General features: G+C 47.4%; 1 protein-coding gene across 1 annotated transcript in view; it reads left to right on the top strand.

The window, feature by feature from the left end:
• The window catches only part of TBC1D1 (TBC1 domain family member 1), a 207,145-nt gene that overhangs the window by 183,553 nt on the left and 14,373 nt on the right, over positions 1 to 9,219 (top strand). The window contains 2 exon segments of the mRNA XM_023753657.1: positions 1,233 to 1,521; positions 3,691 to 3,850. Of these exon segments, the coding sequence (XP_023609425.1) occupies positions 1,233 to 1,521; positions 3,691 to 3,850 (449 nt within the window).

Genomic DNA, 9,219 nt, shown 5'->3' with positions numbered 1-9,219 from the left:
GTGGCCGCTGACAATTTCACACGATGTCTGTGGCTGGCAGCCAGGGCCGCTGGCGTGCCACCCTAGACTAGGAACATGGGCAGGCATCCCATGCTTGGCGCACGCTCCGTTCTGCCCGCAGCAGGGAGGGGTTCAGAGACCCGGGGCCCCCCCTCGCAGTTCCTAGCCTGGCCCTGGAGTAGAGGATGGAGCTGGGGGGCAGGCGAGGAGGTGAGTGTGCAGAGCTCCACTGGGAGCCGTTGATGCTTTTCCCAGTGGGAGGACATGTGTGAGGTGTGTTTGGGGAACATTTGTTGGGGGAAGAGGTAGAGTGGACAAACCATGAATACAGGACAAGAAATCAGGAAGGTAGGGGACTGTTCCAGCCACTTCAATCCAGTGCAGATAAACCGCCTGGTGGATGAGTGCTTTCTCTCCAGTCTGAGCAAGAACACCGGAGCGTCCTCTTCCTTTTGCCGACCGAGTAAGGAAGCCGAACAGTCAACCTGTGGCCCAGATTCCCCTTCTGCCTCTGCTGATCCAAGGAGGCCAGGATCCCCACCTGGGTCCCTGCTGGGTCCCCGCTGGGCCCTGACCGAGCATTTTTTCCTCTGCTCCCTGGAAACACATTTCCCCATCGGTCACATTCCAGGAGAGGGTGAGGTGGATTTGACAAGTATCAGCCACAAAAGCCGCCTGGACAAAAGAAGTCTTTAAACCTTTGCTGAATACCAGCTTTTTGTGTAAATAATCAGGATGTTGAGAACTTATTTTTTTAACCTCTTTCTGGAAGGAAGGTAACTGTTTTGTGTTTTTTGTGTAAAAGAAAACACCTCCTGTTCCTCAGTCCGTTTCAAAGTACTGCCTGTGGTTTAAAAGCACAGAAATAATGCGTGTGGCCCGAAGCCCTTGCCGGCACAGGGAACGCGTCTAGGGCAGCCTGGCAAAGCGACGGGGATGGTCTGCAGCCGGCCAGGGCCGGGCCGCCTTCAGATGGTGCTGGGACGGGTGCTCCTGTCCGATTAGAGGGCAGGCCGTTTTCTTCTGTTTCAGATTGAAATCCAGGTATCTGTATGACCTGTGGCAGTTCTCATTTGTCCCGCCACAAAACACCATGAATGCTTGCTGAGGGGTTGGTTGCAAACATTCTTCTTAGAACAACCAGGTGACCTTGTATACGGAGCTCACGTAGGATACTGGCTTCTGAGGAGCTGTTGCTATAACCTGCAGGCCATCGGGTTTCTGATTCACAGGCTTTCTTTTTTAAAACGACGACTGATGGTTCTCGTTTTCACAGGCCGAACCTTTCCAACACACCCGTACTTCTCGGCCCAGCTGGGCGCGGGGCAGCTGTCCCTTTACAACATCCTGAAGGCCTACTCGCTTCTGGACCAGGAAGTGGGATACTGCCAAGGCCTCAGCTTCGTGGCCGGCATCCTGCTGCTGCACATGGGCGAGGAAGAGGCGTTTCACATGCTCAAGTTCCTGATGTTTGACCGGGGGCTGCGGAAGCAGTACCGGCCGGACATGATCATTTTACAGGTAGAACCTTCCGTGTGTCTTTGAGGGAGACAAAAGGCCAAAACGTTTATGATTCCTTTCCAGATCTAGTTAAAGAGCTTTTTCTTTAAAAACAAACAAACAAAAAAGAAAGTTTTATTTTTTAGTTACAGCTTACATTCAGTATTATTTTTTGTTAGTTTCAAGTGTACAGCATTGTGGTTAGACAATTCTATATATGCTTTACAGTGTTCGCCCGATATTTCCAGTACCCACCTGGCACCATGCCTAGGTACGACAGTGTTATTACTAAGGGGCTTTTCTACCATCAGTTAGCGTTATAATAGCGATCTTTGCTGAGAATGTACTCTCTGCGAGGCATGACCCCGGCTGTTTTGTAGGCACTGATCTCCTCACTGACCCTCAGGAACACACCATTCATTGGCTCAATTTATAGGTGGGAAAACTAAGGCTGGGGGGGGGGGGTGGTTATAGAATTTGACCAGGTCACACAGCTAGCCCCCCTGTGTCTAGGGCCCTCCCTTTTGTTCTTCATCAAAGCACCTTCAGACGGTCTAACTCCTATTTCCCACGGTGTTTGCTACTTCCTGTGCCAGGGTTCCCTCCCTTGTCATCCAGGGGTCGGCTCAAATACCACATCCTAGGAGAAGCTCCTCCTGACCACCACGTCCCCCCACGTCCACCCCAGGCATGTACACTGTATCAGGATATCTTGTCTCATTTCTTTTGCATCACACTCTCGCTGCCTGAAATTACCTGTTTATTTTCTGGATCCATCTTGGAGCTGCATCCGTAGTTCTTAGAACAACAGTGCCTGGGATGAAGTAGACACCCAGGCAGTGTTGGTTGAATGCATGAGTGATGGGAGGGAGGTCCTATCAATAGAAAAGCCAACAGCAGTGTGTTGTAAGTGCTGAGTGCTGATTCTGCACCTTCAGAAGTGGGAAAACCGGGTCCTACCTGGGGAATATTCCTGAATGTTGGATCATGTGTTTATGCGACCATTTACCAGAAAGATGCTGTGATTTCAAAGCCTCAGAAAGTATTCTTAGAAAGGTTACGTTAGCACCTTTTGTGTGGGTAAACGTCCAATTCACCTCCCCCTGACTATGAGCCACATGGACAGAGATCTCATAAAAGGAGGCCATTCCACTCACTAAAAGCTTTTGACACACATCACACTCTCCACGCATCCCGTCAGGTCCCTCCTGCATTCTGCCCTGTAGCTTTAATCCAGACGTCCCTGCCATATCAGAGCAGAATGTGCAAGTTTTATATCATTCAATATGGTAACACACAGCTCTCTTTTGGGGGCTTGTGACCTTGGTGATTCGATTCTTTTATATAAAAACAACAACAAGAGGCCACAGCTGGTACTTCAGAGGCCTGTGTTGTCTGTCCCTGGAAGCAGTTCTGTTCAGTTTGGACAGTGCACATCCAACCCCCAGCACCTCAGCAGGGAGCTGACCCGCTCTGGCTATCTTTTCTCTGGGTTGGGGCGGTGGGACTGCTGGGCTCTGGGCTGAGCCTGGGGCTCCCATGGGCTCCCTGTCAGACCTGCCCCACTCCACACAGGGAACCCTCTGCTTCAGCGTTGGGGGACCCGGAGGGAACTTACTAACTGAGCGGGTACAGCAGAACCTTCCACAGAAGCACCACCTGTGTTCGCTTCACTCTCGGCACGTTATTTCCGACTCCCTGGGTTTAAGTTTTGCTAGGAGTTGTATTTGTAGGAGAATTTATGAAGTGTTCCCACAAGACGGAAGTTTAGGTTCTCTCAGCCAAGGACACGAGGGGACGGTAAGAAGAAAGGAAGTGGTAGGAGACCCAGTGTTGGTGTTCTGGGCCTGCACCCGTCAGGGCCTCGCATGCAGTGAGCACCCAGGAAGCTCTGGTTGGATAAACGAGAAGCTGAGATCAGTGACCCAAAGAACAGATTATGCATCTGTGCATGACCCATGGTCACAGACAATAGTGCAGTGAAGGCCTGGGGGTGTGTGGGGTAGAGGGGGTCAATGGGAGGGGGCACATCTGTAATGCTTTCAACAATAAAGATACATTTTTTTAAAAAAAGGACATCCTGAGCCAAATAGAATGTTTCAGGTGCTAGGAAGTCTTCTCTGTCCTGTGAGTGGGGCAAGTCACTGCGCACGCGTAGGGACAGTGAGCGCTGACCCTGTGTCCCTGCAGATCCAGATGTACCAGCTCTCGCGGCTCCTCCACGACTACCACAGAGACCTCTACAACCACCTGGAGGAGCACGAGATCGGCCCCAGCCTCTACGCCGCGCCCTGGTTCCTCACCGTGTTCGCCTCCCAGTTCCCCCTGGGATTTGTGGCCAGAGTCTTCGGTAAGTGGGTGCACACGTTGCCAGAACCAGCATTCCCGTGTTCCATGTCACTCCACGGAGAGGCTTCTTGTTTTCCTACCTGTGTCTTCTGTGATAACAGGGTGTTGTTTGACACTAAATTTCAGGGTTGGGTTTTGTGAATTGCAAGACGGTCACTTCTGACAATCATCGGGCTCCCCTACATGCCTTCATGTGGGATGAAACCCGATTCCCTCACCACTGGGCTGACACATTACAGACTCGGCCAGGGAACCCCAGCCGATGTGCCAGAAGGCGTTTCCCAGCCTCCCTGACCTGTGATGCTCAATGTTCACCGATTGCCCGTTAGAACTTTTTGACCAGTGCCTTCTGGGCTGCTGTTCTTACTAGATTCTCTTTGCATCTCCCCCTCTCCTTTCTCTTTCCCTGCCCTGAGCTCTTGGTTTTCTCTGCCATCAGGCTCCTGGCGACACTTCCGAGTGGATGACTCACCGTTCCATCCTCAGTGTCCCCTGTCTGATCTTCCCAAATGTCTCACCCTCTGTAGCCCCTCTGTAGCCATAGGCTGTTCCCACTTCAAACCATCTCCCATTTTCTTGATTTATTTTTCAAGAAGATTGTCCCTGTCAAAGTAAAACAGGTATTCACGTGCAAAGTCTCAAAAACACCTTGTCTGTTATGCATCAATTAAAAAATAAAAAACAAAAACAATTTTAAAACATCCTTGGGTGGCAGGGAAGGCGCATTCTCTTGGATGCCAGGAGCCCAGTGGAACACTGAGCGCAGCCAGTGCTTGTACCAGGTGCTCTCCCTACTGCAGAATGAAATAATAACTGACAATTCAGGTTCTTTGTATTTTATTTTCTGTGGAGGGGGAGGTTATTAAAAAATTGATGGTCCTGCCCTGACCGGTTTGGCTCAGTGGATAGAGCGTCAGCCTGAGGACTGAAAGGTCCCAGGTTCGATTCCGGTCAAGGGCATGTACCTTGGTTGTGGGCACATCCGCAGTAGGAGGTGTGCAGGAGGCAGCTGATCGATGTTTCTCTCTCACTGATGTTTCTAACTCTCTATCCCTCTCCCTTCCTCTCTGTAAAAAAATCAATAAAATATATTTTAAAAAATTGTTTAAAAAATTGATGGTCCCTCCCAACATCAGGTGGTTTTAAAGTGCCATTTATGTTCAGTAACTTGATAGCTTAAAGATCTGTAATCTTACCAACTCTTTTTTACATTTGTTTTTAGAATTAGGGAACATCTAAAGGGGAAGTAGGGGATGTTCACAAACATTGGGAGAGTACATACTATATTAGGCAGCTTTGGGTAAATAGCTTGTATATCCAAATTCTAGAAATCCTAAAATTTGCTTTTTAATATAAGTGGGTGTTGAGTTATCGTCTTGCCTCTCCCCCGCCCCACCAAAGTGTTAGATTTTCATTTTCACTTCTATCCAGTAGAACTTTTAAAGAAGTTCGCATTTGACTTTACTAGAAGAATCTTCGTTTTTAAAATGTTTACTAACCCCCTCTTTTGTATAGCTACCTCCCAAGTGCATTTTTATTTTCTGTTCCTAAAAAAATAAGCATTGAAGAAAAGAGATACTCAATACACTCTTCCTGGTGAAACAAATTGTTAGTGAGAGTTCATGAAGGGTTTATACTATTGTTTAAAAGGAACTAAAAGCCTCAAAAGTGTCTGCTTAGTTTACTAACAAGAGTCACACGAACTGTAAGCTCTCCAACCGGAAGCTTCAGTCTTTCTTGCCTAAAATTTTGTGTATTTTACTTTTCTTACTCTGGAAATTCAGAGAGAGTCTTAACAGGATAATGGAGAGAGGTGGAGATTGAGAGGGCGGGAGCGGGGTGTTGTGAATGGTTTGAAACAGCTCAGACATCAAATTACAGGGTGGGAAGGGGACTGGGCAGGAGGGCCAGCGCTGAGTTATCCCTGCTGCTGGCCACAGGCACCAGAGCTGCTGCCTGCAGACGGTCCTGGGCTCCAGGGCCACAAATCTCTAGGAAAACATCTCCCCTTAGGCTGCATCCGTGGGTAGGAGGCACTGACAACAAACAAGCAAACTCCGCTTTGGAAATGAGTATTCGGAACTCTGTGAAGCTCATCCCAATGACTTCACAGATAAAAGCTGGAAAAAAAACCCCCACCTATTTCTCACTATGTTCTGTAGTCAGTGGTGGGATTGGAGTTTCTTATACATTTACATAAAGATGATTCCTGGGCCTCACAGACCCCTGCTGTCCGAGTTCACGTCCTGCTGGCTAGGGGCTCAGGGCGCCTGGAGTTGTAGGCAGGAAGTGAGAGCTCAAGGCACACTGTGTCATGATGTCATTTTGCAAAAAAAACAACTCTACTTTTTTTTTTTTTTTTTTGCACAATCCATTCCATGTATCAGTCCTTAAAAACAAACTGTTTTATTGGAAAAGATAGGTTTTTAAAAACCATTTCTGTACCTAGCATCGGCAGCTTGAACCATGTTTGTTTAAACCCCTGTCATGGTGGATTGCTCAGTTTTAAATCCAAAGCGTGCCATTCATACACTGGAGTCTTTTTTGGTCTGAAGCCCATTTCATTATAAGTCTTTAGGCCTGGATAAACCCTGAAAACAAATGGACCTTTGTTAGCTCTTCACAATTGTATACGTAAGTAAAGGATTCTCAGCGTGCAGTCAGCATGGCTCCTATACTAATTAATAGGTCACCTCGAATTTAAGTGTATGCTGCTTGCAGGGGCAGCTGCCAATGATGTATGTTCCTTGACCTTCATCATTAAGGCGCCTGGTAATGACGCTTTTCTGAAAGTCAGTCCTTCCGTGTGGGCGTCACATGGTGTAAAATAGCCTCCTCCTGTATTTTCCTGTTCGGGTGTAGAGGGGTCTGCCTTTGGGGGTAAAGGACCAGGCTTGCTCCTAATGGAAGAGGAGGCTCCTGAAGGTTTCGATAGGATGTATTCCAGGTAGATGCGCGAGGAGATGGGATGTAAAAACTAGGGGCTTGGCAAAAAAACAGAAGCCACCTGTAATGTGAGGAAGGCTTCAGAGAGGCTCAAGGACTAAAATAGACAGGTGAGCAAGATTGTTTGTACAGCCAGGAAAAATGGTTCTTTGGCAGCATGGCACAGTGCTGATGAAGGGAGTGTTTGCAGAATCTGTTAGGGCTGTCACCACGCTTCGTTCCCCTCCAACCTGTTCCTGGTCGCAGCGGAGGACCGTGGCCTCCCCCAGGAAGTTAGGCAGAATGATTGCCCTTGACAAAGACAAAGGTGGCTGGAAAAGATGCAGGATGCGTTCGCTCCCTGGCCGTGCGCTTGGCGTTTATCATTACCCCCCAGGAAAATTGCCCTTTTATGTCATGGGGAGTTTCAAATAGAGTGTCCGTACCCGTTAGCACAGTAACAGGGCTGCCAGAGCATCTTCAAAGGGAAGTAGCTATTCGCGTTGTTCTCAGCAAATAACTTGTCAAGTGCAGGAGTCAGCTGAATTTAAGGTTCCCTTTACTTCCTGCCTGGTAGAGCCCTGAGCCTGTTTCTGGGTGGCGTGAGAAAGGAGAGAAGAAAGGAGTCAGCCCGTGCTGTGAGCTGGGCAGTGCAGGGCTGTGGGGTGATTTCTTGTGCAGTGATTTTCAAATGCGGGAAATTTTCCCAAGGAAATTATTGTGTGTGTTTAAAAAAAATGTTTCTTTTTACTTTTATTGATTTCAAAGAGGAAGGAAAAGGGAGAAAGATAGAAACATCAATGATGAGAGAGAATCATTGATCAGCTGCCTATTGCACGCCCCACACTGGGGATTGAGCCACAACCCAGGCATGTGCCCTGATTGGGAATCGAACCGCCACCTCCTGGTTCATAGCTTTGCCTCAACCACTGAGCCACGCCAGTCAGACAGGAATATATGTATTTTTTATTACATTAAATACAGACCATTAGACCCAATGAAATAAATATATCCAGTTATATTTTATTGTGTGTTTTTTAACATACTAATGAAGAGAGTTAAAAAAACACTCAACTCTCTAAAATTCTTTTTGTTTTTTTCATACAATCCAGAAAAGTCTGAGTCTAGAGTGCACTCTACTAAGTAGACTTGTTATAAACACCAAGTTCATAAAGGAATAAAACTTGGAGGACTCATTGCTAATCTTAAGAGACTGCTGATATGGATTACGTATTTGTTTATGCTCAAAAGCTCCCCAATAATTATTTAATTGGCGTGGGTACTGTACTGTATCTAATTTTTAAATTGAATTTATTGGGATGACATTGGTCAATAAAGTTATGTAGGTTTCAGGTGTACAGTTCTATAACACATCAGCTGTATATTGTGTGTTCACCACCCCAAATGGTACTGTATCTAGTTTTAAGGTACTTGTCCCTCAGAGACCAACGACAGGGAACTGTCACTATAGGATATACTTCCAGGTAGTGCAGTCTGTTCCCTGGACCCCTGACTAAAATGTCCTAAATATTCTGACAAATGCCATCAGGTTTTGTTCAGCTATAAATGTTCATATACTGAAAGGAAGGCTTCGTGTCTAAACCAGGGAATCTTCAAATTTACTCTTTTTCTTTTGAAATGTCTTTTCTGTGTAAAAATGCATTGTGGTTATGGTGGTATTTTAAGTCTCTATTTTCTGCAGTGGTGCTTACATGGGTAAACACTGTGTTTTGTGAAGCAGACATTCCACGGGGAGATTCTTCCACGGCACTGCCTTAGACACGGGTACTTCCCCTAAGACTCGACATTCAGAGATCAGCCTCTGCAGCCAAACCGGAGGGAGGCAGCCGTGGAAACTTCTGGTCCCTGGGGGCTGCCCGGAGTCACAAGCAGTTGTGACGTTTGTGGACTCTGTGGCCCTGAGCCCTGAGAGAGACGGGCCGACCTCAGCACAGCATCGCTTAGGGCCCTGCCCAACCGGCACCAGGTGTGCTCAGGAGGTCAAGGCCTCGTGCAGGTCACAGCGCACCTCCCAGGCTGGCCGGGCCAGGTGAACCTCGGACTGTCCCTGTGTGTGATCCACACACCACCCTGACACCTTTCCCTTTCGCACGGCGGCATCCAGCCACTTCTGTCTTCCTCTACTTGATGGAATTTCCAGCTTCTTGGTCTCTTCCATTGCCCTGTAGCCAGAGGGAGAGACAGATTGTCAGTTACCTCTAATTAGATTCATGCTCTCATCTTTAAACTATATCTTTTCTTATATGTACATTAGAGGCCTGGTGCACCACATTCATGCATGGGATCATACAGTACATGGGCGTCTTTGACTCAACATAATGTTTTCAAGGTTCATTCATGCAGTAGCATGCAGCAGGACCTCTTTTTATTGCTGAATTCAGGTAATTCTTAATGTCTCTTCACTTTAATGCATATTTCTGAATT

The sequence above is a fragment of the Myotis lucifugus genome, unplaced genomic scaffold (genome assembly GCF_000147115.1).
Source record: "Myotis lucifugus unplaced genomic scaffold, Myoluc2.0 scaffold_48, whole genome shotgun sequence".
NCBI lineage: Eukaryota > Metazoa > Chordata > Mammalia > Chiroptera > Vespertilionidae > Myotis > Myotis lucifugus.
Note: the sequence above shows the minus strand (reverse complement) of the source record. Positions and strands in the feature narration are given on the sequence as shown.